This window comes from Geotrypetes seraphini, chromosome 8 (assembly GCF_902459505.1).
Source record: "Geotrypetes seraphini chromosome 8, aGeoSer1.1, whole genome shotgun sequence".
Taxonomy (NCBI): Eukaryota; Metazoa; Chordata; class Amphibia; order Gymnophiona; family Dermophiidae; genus Geotrypetes; species Geotrypetes seraphini.
This window is the reverse complement of record NC_047091.1, coordinates 31,168,378-31,194,352: the sequence shown is the minus strand read 5'-3', so window position 1 is coordinate 31,194,352 and position 25,975 is coordinate 31,168,378. Positions and strand designations below refer to the sequence as shown.

The 25,975-nt window shown below is 45.6% G+C and overlaps 1 protein-coding gene and 1 long non-coding RNA gene across 3 annotated transcripts in view; one reads left to right on the top strand and one right to left on the bottom strand.

Moving 5' to 3' along the window:
* Positions 1-6,026: 6,026 nt before the first annotated feature.
* The window catches only part of EPHA10 (EPH receptor A10), a 231,232-nt gene continuing 211,283 nt past the window's right edge, over positions 6,027-25,975 (top strand). For both annotated transcript variants that reach the window (XM_033955095.1, XM_033955094.1), the window contains exon 1: positions 6,027-6,210. In XM_033955095.1, the coding sequence (XP_033810986.1) occupies positions 6,132-6,210 (79 nt within the window). In that variant the 5' untranslated portion in view covers positions 6,027-6,131. The remainder of the gene's footprint in view (positions 6,211-25,975) is intronic.
* Positions 6,813-25,975, bottom strand: part of LOC117365119 — a 299,104-nt gene continuing 279,941 nt past the window's right edge. The window contains exon 6 of the long non-coding RNA XR_004540357.1: positions 6,813-6,913. This is a non-coding gene — a long non-coding RNA (uncharacterized LOC117365119). The remainder of the gene's footprint in view (positions 6,914-25,975) is intronic.

The window sequence follows — 25,975 nt, the reverse complement described above, 5'->3', positions numbered from 1 at the left end:
TTCTCGAGCTATTGACAAAGTATAACTATGAGGAAAGATCCCAGGCTCTGCCATGCCAGCTGGGGCCTAGGAGAAGGCATGGACCTCCATGACCACTTTCTGGGTCACCTGACCCAAATCAAACTGCTTACCGAGCTTATTTCTTGCATAACTGCTCATCACCCAATGAACCCCAAAAATCCAGTAGCTCGGGATTACTGCTGCTGCGCCGCCAATCTCAAGGCCCATTGCCAATTGACAACCCCCCCTTCTACCCCCTTTTATCCTACTCCTTAGGTTTTGGTCAGGTACTAGTGACCTGGATTGGCCACCGTGAGAATGGGCTACTGGGCTTGATGGACCATTGGTCTGTGGTCTGACCCAATAAGACGATTCTTATGTTCCCTATAATGGAAAACCTTTCCAATTTTAAGTCCCGCCTAACCTACCTTCTGCTCCCCCCTGCCCCACTCTGGCCCCTTCTGTTTTTAACTTCCCTAACTAGCACACCTCGACCTATTGGAAGACCCTAACCAAAGGTCTCAGCAGACGACCAACATAGGCCATTCAGCCCCCTGTTAAGGCTGTCCATCAAGACCAGCTCTCGGGCGCTAAATTACACTTCGACTCCCCTAAACGCCTACTTTTCTTCCTTCAGAAAGTAGACTAAGAATTGTTTCAAAATTGATGCAGTCACTAAGACTTTGATCCCATCTAGGAGAAGCTAATGAAGTCCAGTAACATCTGGCACAATACATTCCTTAACTTCGGATTTGATCTTGTGATGTACTAGTGATTGTTGTATAGGAGGGGGTGATTATTTGGAACTTTTCTCTGTGCCCAGATTCGACAACGCGTTTTCATTCAATCATTGTTTCTTGTACAAGACATACGTTTTCTTAAACCTGAAAAGCTGTGTCCAGCAAATATTATGGCATGCAAAACAGGGGGTGAAACGCCCATATTGTATATCCCCGGGCATAAATTGCCAAGATAAAGCTTGAATCTCCCAGATGAATCTAGAAAATGTAGGTGGTGGATCCTGGAATGAAATTAGCCGAGATTATCGAGGTCAGTCAAAAGCACAGGTCACACTGCTATGCTCAATCCAGAAATGCCAAAAGATATTCCATTGATTAAGACAGAGCCGTCTAAAAGTGCTTCTTTCTGCTGGGATTACAAAGACACTGGGATCAATTCTAACGTATCCAGCTGCAAGTTTTATGAATGAATGCTCTCTGCCAGCTAGATAAATACCCTTTTTCATAAAATAAATCCTCTGGTCACCTTTCCAAGATGTTCCCAATATCACATTAACACACCGTAGCCCACGGCTTGTAAAAATCCCCTCCCCCCCCCCAAACCATAGGAGTCAGCTCTGAGCAGGGGTCTCCTCAAGACTGAGCAAGCTCTTTCACTGTGTCCACGGAGGAACAGTCTATATTGTGTTTTCCCCCCAATCATTTTGAAATGCCGGTGCCTGGCCTAAATTCTCCTTTGCAAACTGGTTTCTTGAGCATAGAGCACGTTAGATTTGTTCCAGATGGAAAATCACCTTTAACAGCCATGCAATAAAATTATTCTCTCTTAAGGTTATTATAAAAAAAAAAAAAAAGAGAACCATAATGATCTCTAGAAATGGATCATAAAGTCTCAACTGAGTTTGCACCGTCCTTACTATTGCAAGGTGTTTAAGTGAAGGTTTTTAAAATGCCAAAGTCAAATCTAACAAGACATTCAAAACACCCCAAACTAGTGCTGCTGTCAAAAGACAGGTGTGAGAGCCAGAGCCACAGCAAAAGCGTTTAGCAGAGATGGGTTATAGTAGGAGCAGGTGCTGAAATGTTCTCCTAGGACAGGGGTAGGGACCTCCGCTCCGCGAGAGCCGTATTCCAATCGGGTTTTCAGGATTTCCCCAATGAATATACATGAGATCTATTTGCATGCAATGCTTTCAATGCATATTCATTGGGGAAATCCTGAAAACCCGACTAAAACAGTGGTTCCCAACCCTATCCTGGAGGACCCCCAGGCCAGTCGGGTTTTCAGGATAACCCTAATGAATATGCATGAGAGAGATCTGCAAATAATGGGGGTTATAGGCATGCAAATCTGCTCCATGCATATTCATTAGGGCTATCCTGAAAACCCGACTGGCCTGGGGGTCCTCCAGGACAGGGTTGGGAAACATTGGACTAGAATACGGCTCTCGAGGACCGGAGTTCCCTACCCCTGCCCTAGGACGGGGTAAGTAATTCCGGTCCTCGAAAGCCAGGTCAGGTTTTCAGGCTCTCCACCATGAATATGTATGAGATGGATTTGCATGCACTGCCTCCTTGAGATGCAAATCTATCTCATGCATATTTATTGTAGAGATCCTGAAAACCTGACCTGGCTCCAGCTCTCGAGGACCGGAATTGCCTACCCCTGTCCTAAGACAAGCAGGATGAGTCAGCCACAAATGGGTAATGTCCCCGTCAGCTCCCATTGGTTGTATGACTGACTTATCCTGCCATCCACGGAGAACCCATGTTACAGGTAAGTAACTACTCTTTCTCAGTCCAACCAAGAAGAGAATGACGTGGATATGGCTCAGTCAATGATCTGAAACAATGTCAAAACAGAGAATTTCGTTTTTGCAAATTAGTATGTGACAAAATAAGGCAACACTCTTCAGCCAGAGTGGCATAATAACGCTCAGAATTTAGGAAGTTGGGTGTTTGGGCTGAGAACTTTTCAGCATCTCCTGGTATGTAATAAAAGTGAGCTAAGTATAGGGCAATCAAGCCATTGTGACATCACTGATAAGGTTGGCTCTTATTGGTGGAATGAGGCATTATGATGTCACAAGTGGTTTACATTCAGGTATTTTATCATATTTCCCTATCTGTCCTGATGGGCTCAAACTCTATCTAGTGTACCTGGGGCAATGAGGGGGATTAAGTGATGTGCCCAAGGTCACAAAGAGCAGCGAGGGATTTGAACCCACAACCTCAGGATGCCGAGGCTGTGTGCCAGGCATGCAGACACCTCAGCTATAGAATTGCATTTTTACTGTATATATAGGACATACATCATTCAATAATGTTCTTGACTTTGACACCCCTGGTGTAGATGGACTGGAGTGAGCTTTGACGGAGACTTCAATAGTTGAAACCTAAGAACAGCAGTGGGCAGAGCTTTGGATTCTTGCCCAGAAATAGCTAAGAAGAAAGAAAATAAAACCCAATGAATTTTTAGATTGAATCAGGTTGGGCAGACTAGATGGACCATTCAGGTCTTCATCTGTCGTCATCTACTATGCTACTATGTTACAATACCAGCTCTGGTTACCAGAAACACTTTACACTCCCTGGAGATGCAGAAAAGTTCTCAGCCCAACTAAGAAGAGAAAGACTTGGATACCGTTCAGTCAGTGATCTGAAACAATGTCAAAACAGAGAATTTCCTTTCTGTAAATTGGCAGTTAACGGACTAAGATAACTCTTTTCAGCTACGATGGCAAAATAACACTCAGAATTGAGGAAGTTGGTAGGTTGGGCTGAGAACTTTTCAGCACCCCCTTGTATGTAATAAAAGTGAGCCAAGTATAGGATAATCAAGCCATTGTGACATCACTAATGAGGTTGGCTCTTATTGGTGGAATGAGGCATTATGACATCACAATCTCAGCTCTGGTTACCAGAGACTGAAACTGAAAGTTCTCAGCCCAACCAAGAAGAGAATGACCTGGATATGGTTCAGTCAATGATCTGAAACAATGTCAAAACACAGAACTTTGTTTCTGCAAATTGGCACTTAACGAAATAAGATAACACTCTTTTCAGCTACAGTGGCAAAATAATGCTCTGAATTTAGAAAGCTGGTTGGTTGGGCTAAGAACTTTTCAGCACCCCCTCTAGTTTACAAAGATCTCATTCTGTATTTTGATTATAAATTAATAGCAGAGCTGTAAACACCAGATGAATGATATACCACATGAATTTTTGCCTTGATAATACCGTGGATTCATTGTATTCAGGTTTGATGTCTCTGCTCCATTTTAATGTGGCCAGGCCCGCTTTCACCATTTATTTACGTCAAATAGCTATTTGTATCTATTTTTGTTAATTCTTCTTTCATCTGCCAATGCAAGCCTCAGGCCCTTCTGGAAACAATCTTTCATGCATCACACCCCTTCGCAAAGAAACAACGATTTCCATGTCAACGTGCGACGGGACTGGCATAATTTTTCTTCCCTGCGCTAAGCTCAATGAGCATTTCAGATAACAACAAAGAGACTGTCCAGAGGGAAAGAAATACTTCAGCGATGCGCGAAGAGCTTGCCATGCAGTAAACCCGTCACGTTCATATTCTGAACTTCTTTTTCCACTTTCATAGTCGATCCCAGGCTCCTCAGGTTTAATTGAATTCAAAGACGCACCCTGTAGTGGTGGGTATTAGGTACCTTAGGTGAATCTTCAGACTTGCTCCCCCCTAATAAATGTCAACGGTCCTAGGCACATCAATGAAATAAGGCAATACCTTCGCATCATTCGATGCAAAAAGTGTAAAGATGGGTGCTACATTGGAAAAAAAAGCCAGGTGCTGAAAACTAGAATCAATGTAAGCGCAAACCAGGCTATCATTTCTGGAGGACAACACTTCAGAAACCCAGAACACTGCATCGATGATTGAGAGGGGACATGATCGAAACATTCAAGGTACTGAAGGGGATAGACTTAGTAGATAAAGGCAGGTTGTTCACCCTCTCCAAGGTAGGGCGAACGAGAGGGCACTCTCTAAAGTTGAAAGGGGATAGATTCCGTACCAACGTAAGGAAGTTCTTCTTCACCCAGAGATTGGTGGAAAACTGGAACGCTCTTCCAGAGGCTGTTATAGGGGAAAACACCCTCCAGGGATTCAAGACAAAGTTGGACAAGTTCCTGATTGAGAGGGGACATGATTGAAACATTCAAGGTACTGAAGGGAATAGACTTAGTAGATAAAGGCAGGTTGTTCACCCTCTCCAAGGTAGGGCGAACGAGAGGGCACTCTCTAAAATTGAAAGGGGATAGATTCCGTACGAACGTAAGGAAGTTCTTCTTCACCCAGAGAGTGGTGGAAAACTGGAACACTTTTCCGGAGTCTGTCATAGGGGAAAACACCCTCCAGGGATTCAAGACAAAGTTAGACACGTTCCTGCTGAACAAGAACATGCGTTGGTAGGGCTAGTCTCAGTTAGGGCACTGGTCTTTGACCAGAGGGCCGCTGCATGAGCGGACTGCTGGGCGTGATGGACCATTGTTCTGATCCAGTAGCGGCAATTCTTATGTTCATGGTGAGAATACACATAGGAACATTTAAAGACAATCCAGGAAGGTAAGACCTTAGAAATCAAAATGATAAAATATTTTGACACCCACCAGCCAGGACTTAATAAAAATCTTGGTTTTCTATCACATTACAACCCATCAAATCATGCTGCTTTGTCACCCTCTTTATCATCCATCCATATTTCTGTCGTTCAGCAATCCAAGACCCCCTTGGCATGCTTTGATTCAATTTGTCCAAATTTGCTTATTTCTGATCTGAAGAAGAAAGGTTACCTTCCAAAGCAGTGGTTCCCAGCCCTGTCCACCAGGGCTTTGCAACAGTGGATCCCAACCCTGTCCTGGAGGACCACCAGGCCAATCGGGTTTTCGGGCTAGCCCTAATGAATATGCATGAAGCAGATTTGCATGCCTGCCACTTCTATTATATGCAAATCTGCTTCATGCATATTCATTAGAGCTAGCCCGAAAACCCGATTGGCCTGGTGGTCCTCCAGGACAAGGTTGGGATCCACTGTTGCAAAGCTAATTTACAAAAATGCATTAGATGCCACTTTCCTTATCATTGCTTTTATTTCTGTTCTATAACTTACTCCAAGCGGCTGCTGTAGGCGAACTCCCAGTCTTGCCTAATGATTGGGCCGGCCCCGCCCCCCGCTCAGTCCCTCCCCCTTGCCGGCTCCTCACATCATGATGAAAAGCACGTGCTGCTGGCCTCGCCCCGCCCCCCGCCTGCCGCTCAGCCTATGGGCGGGAGGGGTGGGCGCGCGTGCGCGCCTGGCGGCAGCGCGCGCCCAGAGCCGGGCGCGCTGGCAGTGGCAGCCGCAGCCGGGGCGAAGCATGGGGCGGCTCGGCGGGACCCTCTTCTCCCTGCTTCAGGGGCTGCTGGTGCTGCTGGCGGGGTCGGCGGCGGAGGAAGGTGGGTAAGGCGCGAAGTTAGCGTTGGCCGGGGGGGAGGGGGGCTGCAGAGCTTGCACCGAACGAGACCCCCCCCCCGGGTGTCTCCTGCACCTGCAGATCTCTCCTGAGCGCTTATTAGGGACCGGGCTCTTTCCGGGAGAGGGGGGGGGGGGACTCTGTGGTTGCAGAGGGGGCTAAAGCCCCCGCTTGCAAAAAGTGCCAGTCATTTTGCTGAAGTTCTCAGTCCGCCGGCTGGCAGTGCCCCTTGGCACTGATAGCAAATCGGCTGCCCCAAAGTCCTTGGTTAGCTATAAGGATTTTTTTTTTTTAAACCCTGTTGTGCGGTGCACTTTTTATATAGTGCAGCTTCTATTTTTTTTTTTTTTTTGTACGAGTTTGCAAAACGCACAAAGGGAGGAAAGAAAAAAGTCACTGAAATCAGATTGCTAACGTGCAATTTTTTTTTTAAAACCTTTCCTTTATTTGTGCTGTCATAGATTCTCTGTTTAGTGCTACATAAATCTTGTATACTGATGAATCCAAAAGCAGGAGTGCCAGAACCTAAAGGTTGCCCTGAATAAAGAGGATGGGGGTCACAGGGAAGCAAAACATTGCCCTTGACTGTGTCCAGGAAAGGGTCATTTCCGTTGGGTTTAGCACCTTCATTGTTTGGTGCAAATTAGAGCTCCTTAAAGGAAGACTGGGGTTTTTGCTGTTCCAGCCTGTAAAAGAAAAGGGTCAGGTTAAAAGATGTTTAAATTGTTGTGACCATTAACTAGACAGCACATGCAGCTGGGGAAAGGACGCTTTTATTCGGGATTTCAGCCTAGGGTTAAAAAAAAATAAGGGACAATGGGTAAAAGGGTCATGGGTTTGATATATCGCCTTTCTGTGGTACAACCAAAGCAGTTTACATAAAAAAACTTATTTATGTTATATATGTATATTTTATATATTATATGTATATAATATATTCATTATATTATATATGTCTATGTTTGTGTGTGTGTCCCTAGTAGCTTGCAGTCTTTTTTTTTGTTCCTGGGGCAATAGAAGATTTTGACCAGGGTTACAAACAGCTGCTGTGACACAAAACAAACAAAGAAAATACCCTATGAACAGGTACCACTGGAATAATAAAGGTCCCCCAACTCATCTGCATGCTTTCCGTATGTGGCAGTCGGGATATATAGCAGACCTGCAGATCCTCAGGTTCTATAAAACGACGGCTTATGCAATAAACTCCCCAGGCTCCAGTTTGGCGACAGAGGTTCCAGTGGACTCTTCTCGTAGCACGGAACTATGAAATGCATTTAAACGCAATGGGGTTTCTGTGCGAGGTGCGATTTGTGTGATCGCGCTAGCCTTGCATCTGGTTTTGACACACCTGATGGAATGCCCCTTTTATTTGGGGCACTGCCGAGTGTGAATTGAAGCTGTCTGGTTTTCCATTATCATCACACTGACTTTGGGTCACTTTTATAACCATTGGTACCAGGCGGCTTTATGAATCTTAAGTTGGGGAAATGGGGTTTTCTGTTTGGTGCTACATAAATCTCGTATACTGATGAATCCAAAAGCAGGAGTGCCAGAACCTAAAGGTTGCCCAGAATAAAGGGGATGGGGGTTACAGGGAAGCAAAACATTGGGAAATTATTTGCAAGCTCTCATAGGGAGGTTGTGGTGAGCTATGAGGAGCTGTTCTTCAGCACCATTGCGAGGAACTGAGCAGAGAGCAATAGTGGCTAGGGGTAAGCGCAAGAAACTGCCCCTGAAAATTTGGGCCTTAGACTTGGGGGGGGAGGGGGTGTTCCTTGGTTCAAAGAGCTGCCCTCTGGTCCGTCAGCAAAGAGTTCTTTCACAGTTCTGTTCCCTTTACGCTTGTTTAACCCTTTCAGGACCATAAGGATCGTAGGCCAATTTTTGTGGTTTTGATGACATTTTTATGGTAAAAAGGGCTTGCAGATGCCAAAAAATTGATTTTTTTTGTGAAATATCATTATTTTTATTTTAAAAAATCACACTTCTGGCTTATGGACAGTGTGGCAAGTGAATCTTCTCGTCAATCTAGCAACGACGCTAATGAATGAATGTCGGAACCAGTTTGTTTACATAAAGGCAGTATCATATGGAATCCGTACATATCAAATTTAGAACTGTAGACTATCCCAATCAAAATTTATAGGATTTTAAAGTTATGGGACAAATATGTCCCTTGGTCCTGAAAGGGTTAAACTGTGGCTTCGAAGTGACGCGGGCGATTTCTCTTTATGATCTTGGCCAAAACAAAGGTTAACGAGCATGCTGTTAGCCCAAAAAAAAAAAAAAAAAAAATCTCTCTTACACCGTTGCTTTGACGAGCTTTTGGGAGTTATCCTGGGCTAGATGGATCCAGTAAGGCTATTCTTAGGTTCTTATCCTCTGTTCATGAGGCCAGTGACGAAACAGTTCAGGTGCCCTGTTTTCAAGTAGTACAAATGCATCTGTCTGTATAAGTCATTAAAGGTCAGTGAAAGGAGATGGCACTATCCCCCTATCTTGCGGCAATGACTTATGCAGACAACCTAAGATGAGCCAGTGTTTAAACACGGGGTTGATATATTGTTTCTCCACTGATCTGTTAAACAGAGGATGACTCCCAAATGCTGGTCAAAGTTATTAACCCAATAAAAAGGTCTTCTTGTTAACCCGTATTTTCCACAGATCTAGCAGCTAGAATTCTCTCTGTGATCTTCCTTGTATGCCTGTCGGTTACTTTTCTACTGCTTGGACAGGGACTTGGAGAAGCTGGAGCTCAGAACGGTTTACCTGCATTTATTCAGATACTCAAGCATTTTCCCCTGTCTGTCCTGGTGGGCTCACAATCTATCTAATGCACCTGGGGCAATGGGGGGATTAAGTGACTTGCCCAGGGTCACAAGGAGCAGCGTGGGTTTAAACCCAGAACCCCAGGGTGCTGAGGCTGTAGCTTTAACCACTGCAGCACTATAGAAATCAAAATGTAGTAAAAGTGAGCCAAGTATAGGACAGTCAAGCCATTGTGACATCACTGATGAGGTTGGCTCTTATTGGTGGAATGAGGCATGATGATGTCACAATAGCAGCTCTGGTTGAAACACTTCACACCATTCATTCAATTTTCTATATCGTTCTCCCAGGAGAGCTCAGAATGGTTTACGTGAAATTATTCAGGTACTCAAACATTTTTCCCTGTCTGTCCCAGTGGGCTCACAATCTTTCTAATGTACCTGGGGCAATGGGGGGATTAATAATAATAATAATAATAAAAAATTTATTTTTGTATACCGCAAATACCACAAAACAGTTCAGAGCGGTTCACAATGCAAGAGACTATATATATACAGCGAAGATATAGAGAATCAATTGTCAAGTATAATGGTCATCAGTTTCAATTACAGGAGAGTACCGAGAGAGGAAGGAGAAGCTGAAGGAAAGGGAGTACATAGGATTGAGGGGGAGGGAAGGGAAAGACCGGGGAGGGAAGAGAGGTGGTTAAAATTTGGTGAGATTGGCCAGGGTCACAAGGAGGAGGGTGGATTTGAACCCACAACCTCAGGGTGCTGAGGCTGTAGCTTTAACCACTGCACCACACTCTCTGAAATGGTTCCTGGGGCTGAGCAGATTCTCATTTTTAAGGACCTGCTTCCTTGATTCACTGTCTCTTTCTGTGCTTAAGACTGGCGCGCTGTGACAGATCTTTGAGTGATACAGCTACATTGAAACATGTATATTTTGCCAGTTCTAGGCAGAAGGTCACATGAAATGCGAACACACTCTAGGCGGGATCTGCTCCGTTGCATTTAACTATATTTTTAAGATTAGAAACAATGTCACAGCTACAGTACCAATCTAGCGCACCATTCAGAATGCGTTCCAGGTTAGTTCAAGTTCTTTACTGGAACACAGTCGCTTTGTCAGGATGTATTACTGTTTCATTTCTTAGCTTCACAGAAAGGCGGTGTATTAAATCCATGACCCTTACCCTTGAATGGTTTCACTCGGACTGTACAATTACTCGGTTCACCATGTCTAGACATTGAAGAGATCGGGGGTTATTTTCCATTAGAGCAGTGGTTCCCAACCCTGTCCTGGAGGAACACCAGGCCAATTGGGTTTTCAGGCTAGCCCTAATGAATATGCATGAAGCAAATTTGCATGCCTATCACTTCCATCATATGCAAATCTCTCTCATGCATATTCATTAGGGCTAGCCTGAAAACCCGATTGGCCTGGTGTTCCTCCAGGACAGGGTTGGGAATCACTGCATTAGAGAACCATCAGCGTAGACGGCACTGTGTGAAAGAATTCACATGGTTAGAGTGTCCCTTTCCCAGTGAGCTGGCAGTCTGTGCCCACAGACGCTAAATGCTTTGCTTGGACGGGGATCACATTATCAACAGTGGTTAGGGGACACAAATATGACTCTCCAGGAGCTGTTTCTCTGCTGTTGAATTCAGGATGTGATGAAGGCAGAGAAGGACTGGGGTGGGGGTGGGTGGGTATAAGCTATTTCTTTGAGATTGAAAGGCATGGAATGAGCAGAGATGGGGTGTGAAGTGTCTTAATTGTTCCCTAATTCCCCACAATTAAATGTAATGAAATGGTGCCAGACGTGACAAATGTATTGTGTGATGTAGCATCTGTCAGTGGCCACTAGGAGGCACAATGGTTGTGGTTATTGGTGGCTTGTCTTTGCTGTCATGCCAGACTCTCCTGGAGGCTTTTTATTGCAGTCTCTGCTCCATCTCTGGCATTCCCATTAGAATGGAAACTACCTGTGAACTTTTTAGTGTCAAGTACCAGGACAATTGTTAAGTCATTGAGTTTTGTATTTCCACTGCTTGTTGGTAATATCCCAATCTAATCTAATGCAAGATTTCTGAATCGTTCTAATACAATTTAGTTCAAGGTGATTTACATCAAAAAAGAAGCCATACTAATTCTTTGGGAAAATACTAAACTAAACCGTAAGCTTATATAACGCATCCTCTCCATAATTATAGAGCTCGGCACGGTTTACAAAAGCTTAATATAAGGAAGGAACAGCATAATAATAATAATAATAATAATTTTATTTTTATATACCGCCAAAGCCATAGTAGTTCGAGGCGGTTTACAACAAGAGGAGCTGGACAGTCAGCGAATGAAAATAACAATGGAGATTTTGGATACAGCGAGAAGAAAAAAATAACAGTGAGGATTTTGGTTACATAAATACACAATGTGGAGAAACAATAAGATGTGAAAAAGGGTACAGTAGAGGATTTAAGAGTTCTTGGTTACAAATCGGTTGGAGGTTGATTATAAGGGTACATTTTTGTGAATAGCCTAGTTTTCAGACACTTTCGGAATAGTTGGAAGGAGCCCAGATTCCGTAGTGGGGCAGTGAGGTTATTCCAAAGCTCTGAAGAAGAGAGATTGCCCTCATTTTCCCGCATAGAGGATACCTTTTAGCATGGGGAAGGATAGTTTAAGGTTTTTGGGTGGACCTGGTGGTATCAGGACTCGAGGAATTCCAAGATAGTGGAATTAGGGGAAGGAGGATGCCGTGTAGGATCTTAAAAGCTAGGCAGGCACATTTAAAATGGACCCTGGAAATTACTGGAAGCCAGTGAAGTTTGGACAGGAGTGGGGAAACTTGATCGTATTTGCTTTTTGCGAAAATACAATTCCTTGGGTAAAAAGATGTCCTTACAATTCTTTAACTAAAAGTACAGACTTTACAATCGTATCATATAAAAATGTTTTCAACATTCTACGAAATCTCCAATAACTAACTTCTGTCCTTATTTTTATAGGCAAATCATTTCAAATAACAGTAATAGCATATGTAAAAGAAGAATTAAATTGACATTTAAAACGTATATCTCTAAAAGGTGGGAACTTGCAATAAAAATGTATTACTCGATCTATTACATGAATAATGCAAACGTGAAAAGAACAGAGTGAGAAGGTCGGAAGCCTCTGCCTGTATAATATGACTTTTAAACTGCGATTCTTGATAGGCAGCCAATGAAGTTTCTTATAAAATATAGAAATGCTATCATTTCTCTTCAGAAAAGTAAATCATCCACATAAGAGCCTTAAAGGACCTAGTCCGCTAGGGATAAAGGACCCAACACGGTCTGCGTTTCGACAAAATGCAAATGCAAGCAGTGTCTCACTTCCGGTTCACCACACAATTGTTTCCCACATACACACCTTTATAGGACCCCCAGGGCCCCCTGAAGAAGACTTTTTGTCGAAACGTGGACTGTGTTGGGTCCTGTATCCCTAGCGGACTAGGTCCTTTAAGGCTCTTATGTGGATGATTTACTTTTATGTGGATGGAATTATTTTATGTGGATGATTTTAGTGGACCTTTGGAACTTTGATACTTTCAAATAAAGTCCATTTGGGAACATCGTCACTCCACAGAGTTTTTTTGGTTTTCTCTGGATTTTCTTCCTTGTGGATATTTTGGAGTCAATTCCTTTTTTTTTTTTTTTTTTTTTTTTTTTTTATCATTTCTCTTCAGAACATATATCAACCTAATTAGAGTATTTTGAATCGGCTGCAAATTTTATTTATTTATTTTTAACCTTTTTTTGAGTTTAAGTTCAAACGCAAAGGATTACAGTAATCGAGTTGTGATAAATGTCAACATCGAAACCACCAAAGCAAAATGATGTTAAAAACAATAAGATTTCACCAGTCTCAACTGTCTCACTACATACATTTGTGATTTGATCCTTGTATGTCAAGGAGGAGTCTGAAATTAACCCCTAATATTTTGGTTGTTTTTTTCCAACGTTAAGAGAAGCTCCAGATTCCAACGCAATCGATGTAGAGACCAAGGGTAACTTTTTTGTCTTATTTGTATTTAGTTTTAGTTTATCCTAAAACTAAATGTTTAGTGGTCTGGCATATTAGCACCCCTGGATTTGGAAAGCGGACAAGACTGACCTATACATAAGGTGTTCAGTGTTGAGGTTCACAGCTGTAAATGAGGAAAGAGCTTCTTGACCCTTTGACTACAATTAAAGCACTAAATCGGAGTCCTGAGCGGAGAATGGTCCCTTCGATTTTTGGTGGCCTTGAGATCCTGTGCTGGAAGGGGAGCGGGGGAGGGGCTCACTGTGAAAAATGCCATGCAACCTGATTCCAGTGGGTGAGAGGTTGTGGCTGCCATTTCCTATGGCAGCCACAAGGGGCAGGAGCAAGTGGGGTTTGCTTTTGCTCCTATTGACCCTCACATGGACCTTCAGGGATACCAGGCAGGCCTGGGAGGCTTAACTAGACCGCAGAAGGTTGGGGGTTGGATATTCAGTGGGAGGACTCTGAATGGCAGTGGGCTAGAGAGAGGGTTTTTCAAGGGATCAGTGTGTGTGTGTGTGTGTGGGGGGGGGGGGGGTGCATCAAAACAAGAAGCATAGTTATGCAGGTCCCGGCCTTATGTGTCTGACTCTCATAGGCCCCAATGGTCAGCATTGGGCAAATTAGCCCCAGATATTTGGAGCTAATTTAGCTGGCCACATTCAGTATTAAAAAAACCCCACCAAAAACAGACCGTTGCTGGCTGACTATTGGCCATAATATGGCAAGGTATTCTGGAGAAGGGGGACTAGAATATAAAAAGCTGTCATCTGTATAGGGTAAGAGTGGATAGTGTAGCTGGTTTTAAGAAAGTTCCTGGAGGAAAAGTCCTTAGTCTGTTATTGAGAAAGACATGGGGGAAGCCATTGCTTGCCCTGGATCAGTAGCATGGAATGTTGGCACTCTGAGATTCTAGAATCTTGTTATTCTCTGGGATTCCAGAATCTTGCTACTCTTTGAGATTCTGGAACGTTGCTACTCTTTGAGATTCTGGAATGTTGCTACTCTTTGAGTTTCTAGAACTTGTTACTCTTTGAGATTCTGGAACGTTGCTACTCCTTGAGATTCTGGAATGTTGCTACTCTTTGGGTTTTGGCCAGGTACTAGGGTCCTGTATTGGCCACTCTGAGAACGAGCTACTAGGCTTGATGGCCCACTAGTCTAACCCAGTAAGGCTATTCTTATGTTATTAAGGTGGCTTGTAGAATTTATCAGGGCAATGTATGGAATGTTATAGGAAAGGATGAGGTTATATGACCAGAGTCGGCTTAACTATTTGAAAACTTACTTTTGCTGGTACAGCTGCCGATATGTATCTAGTGTTCTGCTGTGAGTTTGTGCTCATGACCCTTTGACCTTGGCATTGCTCCTTTGATGATCTTCGGTTGTTACTGCCAAGTGCACCAGTCTGCATACTTTTAAGCTAGTTCCGAGAAAGATAATGATCTTAAATCAAGAGGCAACGCTGGGCCTTTGTTTGTGTTCTTAATCCTTGAAATCAATGTGAACAAAATTGCACTTAATTAATTCCAGGTAATTGTCAATAGAGCCCTTTCAGGCCATTAGCTCTGTAGTCACACAGCTTCCAGGTTGTCCACTGCTCCATCGGGCTTTCACTGAAGTTGCAAAACAAAACACAAAAAAAAAAACAAAAAAAAAACTTCGGCTGAGCTGTGGCATCGTAAGCTTTCTTTGCAACTCTACAGCGTTTGTGTTTTTCAACATATTCATTTCAACTCTATTTAGCCTTTGCCCTGAGTACACTTCCCCCTCCCTATTCATGGTTTCGATGTTCGCGGTTTTGATTATCTGTGTTTTTTTCCCCAGGCCCCCCCCAAAAAAAAAAATGGCCCCAGGACTTGGAGGGAGGCGATCAGAGGTGGCGGGGGTAGGGCCATCAGAGGTGGAGGGAGGTGATCAGAGGTGGCCGGGGGGGGGGGCGATCAGAGGTGGCGGGGGCGCGATTAGTGGTGGAGGGAGGCGATCAGAGGTGGCCGGGGGGGGCGATTAGAGGTGGAGGGAGGTGATCGGAGGTGGGGGGCAATCAGAGCTGAAGGGAGGCAATCGGAGGTGGCTGGGAGGGGGGCAATTAGAGGTGGAGGGAGGCGATCAGAGGTGGCCGGGGGGGGGGGCGATCAGAAGAGGAGGGAGGCAATTGGAGGTAGCGGGGGGGAGATCAGAGGTGACGGGGGGGCGATCAGAGGTGGCTGGGGGGGGTGATCAGAGGTGGAGGGAGGTGATCAGAGGTGGCTGGGGGGGGCGATCAGAGCATGGACCTTACCTGGTGGTCTAGCGGTGATGTGTGGCAGGAGCAATCTTCCTATACTCCTGCCCCGTGCAAAAGTTTAAAAAAAAAGTTGCAGCTAGGACGGGTCTGCGCATGCGCACCGATCGCACATGTGCGAGCCGTGCAGGCAGATGGGGGCGTTCTTCTGATCGCCCCCATCTGCACATTTTTATTTCCTGAATTCGTCGGACCTGCCGGACCTGCCCGGATCGGGCCCGATCGGGCAGGTTAGTGAATCCTTGCCAAAGTGCCAGGCTTTGAAAAGCATTCCGTCCGTCCGGTAACTCTAGCTGACATTTGACCTTTCTTGTGCACTTTTCTTCCTCCGAAGTTCATAAATTTATTTTCATGGTTTTCCATTGTTGCAAGAATTCTATTTTAGAAGGCCGATTGTGTTTGGAATCTGCTGATAAATGCTCCAGTGAACAGCCGTGGTACAGTTTTGATTCTGGGATGTAGGAGCTAATCCAAGTTAATGTGAGGTTTTTGGGTTTGGTTTGGTTTCTTTGGATCAAAGGGAATTTCAAACATCTCTGCGCACTTGTTATACATGTCTCTCTGTGTGTTTTTAGTTCGACTTTCTTCGTGGCGGTTGTAGTCTGGCCTTTGTTGTAGATGGAGATGCTTTGTCAATGTTTTGACAAGATCATTTGCGAGTCCTTGATGGAGAACAATGCATTCTGTGTGTACTTTGGTTGGATTTCCGATGGAATTTTAAGCTTTTCCCATGCTGTGTGCCTTAATACAGTTATAACTAGATGTGCAGTCCAAATTTCATTGCACATCTGCTCTTCTGCCACCCATGTCATGCTGACTACCAAACAGTGGCAGTCACATGGCTCCTGGGTGCTGCATCTTTGCTCTCAAAATGCTTAGGGGCCCTTTTACTAAGCTGCTCTAACAAATGGTTTTCTTGTGTCCCAATGTGAGACTTTCTCACATGCAGTGGTGGAGTAAGGGAGGGTGGGGGGGCAGACCGCCCCGGGCGCCATGTTGATGGAGGCGCCGACTCCGCCCCATCTCTTCCCACTCCTCGCCACGCACGCGCCTCCCCCTTCCTTTCCCCCCGGACCTTGTTTACCGCCACGAGCAACAATTGTTTTTCTTAAAAGTGTATGCTTTTCAACGCCCTGGTAATCTGCATGCCATTAACTGGCTGCCTTGGGAGTAAAAATATTTTATTCTGTGTGTTTTACAATGCTGTGAGCTGAAAGGTAGCACCGTGTTCCAATGCACTGTTTTCTACATCAAAGTCAGAGAGCTAAGAAGTCTAGTTCTGAGCTAGCGAGGTAATGCCGATTTGTAAATTGAACATCAAGGTTCTGACTGATCTGCATAGCAGGGTTGGCTTAACCGTTAAACAATTCTAGGTGTCTAGGGGGCAGCAAAGAGCAGCTGCCATAACATCCAAATATTTATTTATTTTTTAAAAAAATTTATATCCCGCAAAACCGGGTTCCAAAATTACATACATAATCAAAAACCAAAAAATGCAAAATCTATATGATAAAAGCTAAAAATAACCACACACAAAAACAACAAATTTAAAACATCATAAAAACTGCATTTAAATGCATAAAAATATGTGGGTTCTTACATCTAGATCAGGGGTGTCAAAGTCCCTCCTCGAGGGCTGCAATCCAGTCAGTTTTTTTAGGATTTCCCAATGAATATGCATGAGATCTATTAGCATACAATGAAAGCAGTACATGCAAATAAATCTCATGCATATTCATTGGGGAAATCCTGAAAACCCGACTGGATTGCGGCCTTCGAGGAGGGACTTTGACACCCCTGATCTAGAGCGACTCAAAGAACCATCAGTGTGCAGTTTTACCTAAAGGGAAGCAAATAGCCCTTTAATGTCGGCATCAGACCAGTCCAGGACCTATGTGGTTTGTAGTGGGACTGGTCTGGTTTGATTAAAGGAAAGAAAGCTAGCAGGTAAGATGTAATTTCTCCTTCCTTAGCCTCAGCACCAGATCAGTCCAAATACACACCACTTAGGTCTTGGGCTGGTCTGGAGTGACTAAAGGAAAGAAAATTAGCAGGTAAGATCTAATTTCTCCCTTTTACTTATGTGAAAGTAGAGATTAGCTTTCATTATCTATCTTTACACGCACACAAATATGATGTTTGTTTGTTTCAATATTTTTCTTGGTGAGATGGTGTTGGGATGACCATGATTGCTGAATTTAACTAGAGAAATCTCTGGCAAGTGGAGGGGGTGAAGCACTGCTAGGTGCCTGAAAGTAATTGAGAAGGGTGCAAGGATTACCTGCGGGTGCCTAATTGCCTTGTACTGGCCCTGTTAACCCCCAGAACATATCACCCCAGGTAGTGAGGGATCTGCATACCAAGTTTAGTTCAAATCGGGCAAGCCGTTTTTGCGTTGGCAGATTTTTACATTTTTGCCATTGACATGAATGGGTGAAATCTGATTTTCTGTTTGTAGCTCTGCCCACGTGAGCAGGAGGGCCGCGAGACCCCCAGAACATATCACCCCAGGTAGTGAGGGATCCGCATACCAAGTTTCGTTCAAATCGGGCAAGCCGTTTTTTCGTTGGCAGCTTTTTACATTTTTGCCATTGACATGAATGGGTGAAATCTGATTTTCAGGTTGTAGCTCCGCCCACGTGTGGAGGTGGGCCACGAGACCCCCAGAACATATCACCCCAGGTAGTGAGGGATCTGCATACCAAGTTTCGTTCAAATCGGGCAAGTCGTTTTTGCGTTGGCAGCTTTTTACATATTTTCCATTGACATGAATGGGTGAAATCTGATTTTCTGTTTGTAGCTCCGCCCACGTGTGCAGGTGGGCCATGAGACCCCCAGAACATATCACCCCAGGTAGTGAGGGATCTGCATACCAAGTTTTGTTCAAATCGGGCAAGCCGTTTTTTCGTTGGCAGCTTTTTACATTTTTGCCATTGACATGAATGGGTGAAATCTGATTTTCAGTTTGTAGCTCCGCCCACATGTGCAGGCGGGCCGCGAGACCCCCAGAACATATCATCCCAGGTAGTGAGGGATCTGCATACTGTGGCCGGGCCCGTCCCCGAGTAAGTAGGAAACTGCGGCCCGGACCACAAGTAAGATTTTTGATGCGCCTTTTATATGGCAGTGGAAGGAAGACCCGGATACCGGATTCTTTAGAATAAAGTATCAGGTTTATTACGAACCCAAAGTTCAAAGAAAATACACAGCAGAAGAAAAAAAACCTAAAACATTCACCTCAGTTGGTTGCAGTGCTTAGAGGGCCTCTCCCCCCCTTATACTCTTACAGTCCAGGTTCTAATAAGGAGCAAGATTGCACTTCCTTATCACAAGTAAAATCCCAGCAAACGTATAAGTCATTTAATGCCTTCCTTGGCTCGTAGCCCCAGCCGGGCTTGATTGCTCTCCCTCTGGACTTCACCTTTTATGAGCCTAGCTAGCTGAGCACGGCTTGCGTCCAGCCTTTCCTTCTCAGCTCTCTGCATTTGTTTAACACATTATTAGCACCTTGTTAACTCTGCCCGCACTGCTCATGTTGTCGGGTATACAAACAATAGGATACCGTTCTTCAGGAGTTTAACTTAGGACATGCAAACATCATATTCTCCAAGGTCCATGCCCTCTTCACTTATCTCATTACTTAGTATGCTGTCCATTTCCCATTCACACTCCCGGGAACTCTGGCTTGAAGTTTCTTCACTTCTTTCCGTTTGTGCTTCCCCTCCCCCTCTCTGTACGTCTGCAAAACTATCTGCAGCTTTTCTCTGGGGAGGCTTTCTCAGCCCTGCTCTTTGGGGCTTGAGTTGCCAGTCACAATACCTCTCCAGGGCAGTAACACCTTTCCCTCGGTGTGGGCTTCTTGCCCTCCGTTCCTGCTGGACTTGAGGCACCCTCTGTGACCTGGAACCCACGTGAGTAGTTTGGCTTCTCAACCACTCCTTCTGGTTCTCCTCTCTCTTCACTCTAGTTCCTTCTCTCGTTTCCTCCCTTCTCCCTCCTCCAGTAAATTGATCTTTCCTATAAGGCCAACCCCGGGGTCTGACTCCACCCCCTTCTAAATTAGCTTCAGGTTTCTCCCTGACTTCAGGAAAGGAGTGATAGGGGAAATCAGTGGTCTGCAGAGCCTTTCTTAATTGGCTCTTCAGCTGTGCTGGAACCTGCCTGGGCTTGCCTTCTTTTGCCTGAGCCCGCTGTCCTGACTCCATGCCTGGTTTTATCCAGCCTTGTGCTGCATTCTGGGGAGTTTTAGTAGTAGTTTTCACCGTGACAGGAGCTTCCCTGTCACATACCCCCCTACTTAAACCCCTATCGGTCCTTTCTTCTTTTACACTCTTAGAGGCCTTTTCCCCTAACCGTAACGAGATTCTTCGGGTCATGGATTTCTTTACCACCCCTTCTTTCTCCTCGGAGGAGCCCCAGCCCTGCTCCCCCCGAGCAGTGACTGTATCTATCACCTCCTCTCTCAGTTCCGGAATCATCACTCGCTCACATATTAATTGAGCCATACAATCCCCTTCTTTTATATTATATTCCTTCTCCCCTAGATTTAATACCAAAATCTTAAGGGTTCCCCGATAATCGGGATCGACCACTCCAGCCCCTATGTGTATGCCCTGCCGGAGGGCCAAACCCGATCTTGGCGCAATGCGCCCATAACACTCTTCTGGTAGAGCGATCACTAAGCCCGTATCCACAACTTTCCTGCCCCCTTTCGGCACCTTTATTTCTTGGATACTGCTTAAGTCCCAGCCCACGGATCCTGGCGTCACGCGGACTGGCAATTTAGCCTTGGGAGATAGCCGCATCACTCTTAAAATGGGCTTCTCCCTATCTGGTGTAACCTTGGCCAAGGAAACCTCTTTCGGTTTTCCGGGCGGACTCTTTCCTCTCCTGTCCCTACTCTGACCTACCTCTTCAGGTTTTCCTGGCGGACTCTTTCCTCTCGTGTCCCTACGCTGACCTACCTCTTCAGGTTTTCTTGGCAGACTCTCTCCTCTCTGGTCCCTACCCTGACCTACCTCTTCAGGTCTCCCGGGCGGACTCTTTTGGCCCCTGTCCTTATGTACGCTTGCCTCTTCAGGATTAACGGGCGGCCTCTCTGCTCCCCCGTTCCTACATCTCGGACACTCCCTACACCAGGTTACTACCTCTTGGACTAGTCCGGGCCAATAGAATTTCCTTTGGATCTCTTTAATGGTTAAACCTGGGGTCAAATGGTCTAGTCCGCGGTCCCTATGGATGGACCAAAATATTTGCTTCCTAAAGCTGGCTGGTATTACTAAGCACCTTTGTGCCTTTTGGGCCCTAGGATTCCATCCTCTCCTATAGAGAAGTCCCCCTACCACCTGGAACTCACAAGCCCCCTCCCCAGCGATTTCCCACTGCTCTATAGCCGGCTCTAATGAGGGATCTTTCCTTTGTTCCCGGCTTAGAGTAGGGAATCGTTGGGCCACCTCGTAAGGCACCCAGGGTCTCCACGATAAGTGACTCCCCCCTCCCTTGCCTTGCGAGCAAGACCTTTTGTCCTCCCGCCGCTCTGCTCGGCTTTTCCTTCTTTTATGGGAGGGTTCTTCTAGGACCTCCTCTGCCAGGGGGAGGATTTGGGCCAACTGCTCCTCCTGCCCTGGGGACGCCTCCACCCCTCGCATGCCAAAACACTCCCTAAAGTAGGGCCATTCCCGTCCCAGGATCACATCATATGGGGGTCTAGGCATCAGGGCCATTTTTAGAGCATCTTTTCTCCCTTCATACTCTATCCACACCTCCTTCATTTCATAGGTTAAGGATGTCCCATGCATGCATTGTATTTCCAACCGTCCCTGGGGTTTATCGATTTTCTGACCCCGGGCTCTTAAAACCTGCTGCCATACTTTCTGGGCCAGTATGGACTGATCGGCCCCGGAGTCTATTAGGGCCATTAAAGGGATTCCCTCTATTTTTATCTGAATCATGCATTCTCTCTTAGGGTGTGTTTCCCAGGAGCCCACCTTGTTCATTAAATTCACCTTGGCAGGGCAAAGTCGGCTACGATGGCCGGGTTTCCCACACGCAAAACATTTGCCTGCCAGGGAAGCCCTGCCCAGCCCTCGGGACATGCCTCCTGCTCTCCGGATGCTTGGACCTCTGAACCCTACCCCCTCCTGCGCAGCGGGACCCTGTTGCTGAGCTTCTAAATATGCTTCAGCCACCCCAATAGCTTGGCCTAAGGAGGTAATATTCTGCTTTAACAACCAGTTTTTCATGGCCCCGGGCACTGCCTCCAGAAATTGTTCTCGCACCAACTCGCTCATAACTGTTTGTATGTTATGAGCGTATGGTGCCATCCATCGCTCACACAACCGCTTTAAGCGCTGTACTAGGGCCTTGGGACGTTCCCCGGGGACCATTTTTACTGTCCTGAATTGGACTCTATACCGCTCCTGCGACTGGCCCAGATAGTCCAGCAGGGTTTGCTTTAAAGTTTGGTAGTTACCCGCTTGTTCTGCGCTTAGCGTTTGATAAGCCTCTAAGGCTCTACCCCCTAGACATGGTATCAGTCTTATGGACCATTGGTCCACTGGCCAGTGCGAAGCCATGGCCACCCTCTCAAAACCAACTAGATAGTCTTGTATGTCATCATCTACATTCATTTTATGCAGTCTTATCGGCTCCCTGAAAGGAGCGCCTACCGGCCCGACGACACCATCACCGCTGCCGGCCGCCGGTACTGCAGGCCTCTGCGCCAGGTTGCTTATGGCCTGTATCTGAGCAGTCATTTGTTGCAAAAGTTCGGTGTGCCTTGCTTGCTGCGCTTGGTGATCAGCCTTCCAAAGCTCTGCCTGCGACTGCAACATCTCCTGGAAATGCAGCTGCATACGGTGCATCTCCCCTTCCAGACCAGTCCGGAACTTGGCTGCCTCCATCCTGAAATACAAACAAGAGAGAACAGGAACCCAAGTGCGGACTTTTCAAACTATGGCGTTCCCCTTCTGGTCCCCAAGCTTCTGGTCCCCCTTACCCACCAATCCACATCAGCCACCCCTAAGTACCGTTACCTCAGGGACTGATGTGTCTCAGCCTTGGGATATTAGGGCCTCCCCAGCCACTCCTGCAACCAGGAACTCCGGAACCTGGAACTGCTCCTCCGGACTCCGCTCCACTCTCTTGCTGACGTTGGCCTCCAGATGCCTTAATGTTGCCTCTGGGTCTTTTAATCCTCAGTCTCCAAGAAAGTCCGGTTAAGAAATTTATGGCTTTTCAAAAAAAAAAAATCCAAACCACACTCAAATTGTTCCTACATTCCACACCACGGTGTTACCAGCTTGTGAACACAGTCCTTTCTGGCACTATTTTCCACTGCCAAAACCAGCTGTTGCTTTGCACACAAAAAAAAACCAACCTTCGTGTTTCTGTGGTTTTGCCGTTTTTTTTTGTTTTTTTTTTTGGGGTTTTCCTTTCCAGTCTCTTTGGAGGCGTACTTCCTCCACTAACCTGTGGGCGGCGCGATCCCACCACTGCCACCAACTTCTTGTGGCCGGGCCCGTCCCCGAGTAAGTAGGAAACTGCGGCCCGGACCACAAGTAAGATTTTTGATGCGCCTTTTATATGGCAGTGGAAGGAAGACCCGGATACCGGATTCTTTAGAATAAAGTATCAGGTTTATTACGAACCCAAAGTTCAAAGAAAATACACAGCAGAAGAAAAAAAACCTAAAACATTCACCTCAGTTGGTTGCAGTGCTTAGAGGGCCTCTCCCCCCCTTATACTCTTACAGTCCAGGTTCTAATAAGGAGCAAGATTGCACTTCCTTATCACAAGTAAAATCCCAGCAAACGTATAAGTCATTTAATGCCTTCCTTGGCTCGTAGCCCCAGCCGGGCTTGATTGCTCTCCCTCTGGACTTCACCTTTTATGAGCCTAGCTAGCTGAGCACGGCTTGCGTCCAGCCTTTCCTTCTCAGCTCTCTGCATTTGTTTAACACATTATTAGCACCTTGTTAACTCTGCCCGCACTGCTCATGCTGTCGGGTATACAAACAATAGGATACCGTTCTTCAGGAGTTTAACTTAGGACATGCAAACATCATATTCTCCAAGGTCCATGCCCTCTTCACTTATCTCATTACTTAGTATGCTGTCCATTTCCCATTCACACTCCCGGGAACTCTGGCTTGAAGTTTCTTCACTTCTTTCCGTTTGTGCTTCCCCTCCCCCTCTCTGTACGTCTGCAAAACTATCTGCAGCTTTTCTCTGGGGAGGCTTTCTCAGCCCTGCTCTTTGGGGCTTGAGTTGCCAGTCACAATACCTCTCCAGGGCAGTAACACCTTTCCCTCGGTGTGGGCTTCTTGCCCTCCGTTCCTGCTGGACTTGAGGCACCCTCTGTGACCTGGAACCCACGTGAGTAGTTTGGCTTCTCAACCACTCCTTCTGGTTCTCCTCTCTCTTCACTCTAGTTCCTTCTCTCGTTTCCTCCCTTCTCCCTCCTCCAGTAAATTGATCTTTCCTATAAGGCCAACCCCGGGGTCTGACTCCACCCCCTTCTAAATTAGCTTCAGGTTTCTCCCTGACTTCAGGAAAGGAGTGATAGGGGAAATCAGTGGTCTGCAGAGCCTTTCTTAATTGGCTCTTCAGCTGTGCTGGAACCTGCCTGGGCTTGCCTTCTTTTGCCTGAGCCCGCTGTCCTGACTCCATGCCTGGTTTTATCCAGCCTTGTGCTGCATTCTGGGGAGTTTTAGTAGTAGTTTTCACCGTGACAGGAGCTTCCCTGTCACAATACCAAGTTTCGTTCAAATCGGGCAAGCCGTTTTTGGGTTGGCAGCTTTTTACATTTTTTCCATTGACTTGAATGGGTGAAATCTGATTTTCTGTTTGTAGCTCCGCCCACGTGTGCAGGTGGGCCGCGAGACCCCCAGAACATATCATCCCAGGTAGTGAGGGATCTGCATACCAAGTTTCGTTCAAATCGGTCAAGCCGTTTTTGCGTGATCGCGGCACATACACACATACATACCTCCGATTTTATATATATATATATATATAGATAAAGAGTTTTACCTCATGCAAAATTGTCATTTCTTTAATAAGACATTAACTATTTTTTTTCTGAGGCCCTCCAAGGACCTACAAATCCAAAATGTGGCCCTGCAAAGGGTTTGAGTTTGAGACCACTGAGCTATAATAAACATATGAGAAGCTCACATTTGAACTTTGTCTTTTCCGCCTGTAAAAGGTTGTAAACTTAAAAAAAAAAAAGATCACCAACATCTTTTCTCTTATCGAGCAGCTTTATGGGATAAGGATTTGGACCAATTGATGATGGCTTCCAGTTCCAGAATTTAGGGGGTATCTAAAAACATACCTATTCGCCAAATATTTGGGTAACATAATAAATGACGGCAGACCTGAGTGGTCCATCCAGTCTGCCCAACCACACATGCTCCATAAATTAATTTAGATACTTCTGGGCCAGAAACTCAGAGCCCTGCCCGGTAGTGTGCTTAGGTGCCATCTACTGGAGTCTCCATTAAAGCTCACTCCAGCCCATCTTAACCATCCCAGCCATTGAAACCATCCCCAGCCTGTCCTCAACTATATACGGGACACAGGCCGTGTGAGCCTGCCCAGTACTGGCTTTAGTTCCTTCGATATATACCCATTGTTTTCTGATTAGAGATCCTCTGTGCTCATCTCACGCTTGTTTGAACGTTGTCGCTGTCTTCTTCTCCACCACCTCCCTTGGGAGCGCATTCCACGCATCCACCACCCTCTCCGTAAAGAAGAATTTCCTAACATTACTCTTGAGTCTACCACCCCTCAACCTCAAATTGTGCCCTCTGGGTAACTAATTCTTCCATTCAATGGTGCATCTTATTTTTTGTAAACCGCATAGAACGTCACGGTCCTGCGGTATATAAGCTGATTGTTATGTTATATGAAGATATATTGCAACATCCAGTACGTAAACTTTATATTGTAACACTGTGAATGTAAACTGAAACCCATTCTGAGCTCTTTGGGGAGAACTCGATATAAATAAATAAAAATCTTTAATGAGACGATGAACCAGAATGCTTTGTTGTTTGTCTAACAGTTTCTTGAGATGAAATGCACTTTGTACAACTTAGGTCAGAAAAGCTTTAGAGCGGTGCCAGGATCACAGATGTCTCACATTGTGTTCTGTTGGAGCTTGAAATCCTGCGGCGAACGTCTCCAATATGACATTTTCAGTGAGAAACTAATTGCAGAGATCAGATCTCTTTATGGCTTTCAAAAAGATGAGTTTTATATTTATACCATCTGTCTCTGAGAGGCACGCACAGATCCTTTTACACCTCGTTCACTACTAAATGAGAATTTGTTTCCCCCCCTCTCCCCTCACCCCCCCCCCCCCCCGATAGAACAGAATTGCAAAGAAAATGTCAACTCAATGTATGGGTTGCCTACTACCACCTTGGGGAATCTTAGCAAGGTTACCAGCGTGGGGGTGTGGGATTTTTTCTCTCCTCCTTTGGCTAATCTAATCTAATCTAATCCTTAGGTTTGTATACCGTATCATCTCCACGTTCGTAGAGCTCGGCGCGGTTTACAGTAGATGAAATAGGTAGGAACTACAACAAAGGGTTAGAGGTAAAAGTGAGAAGAATATT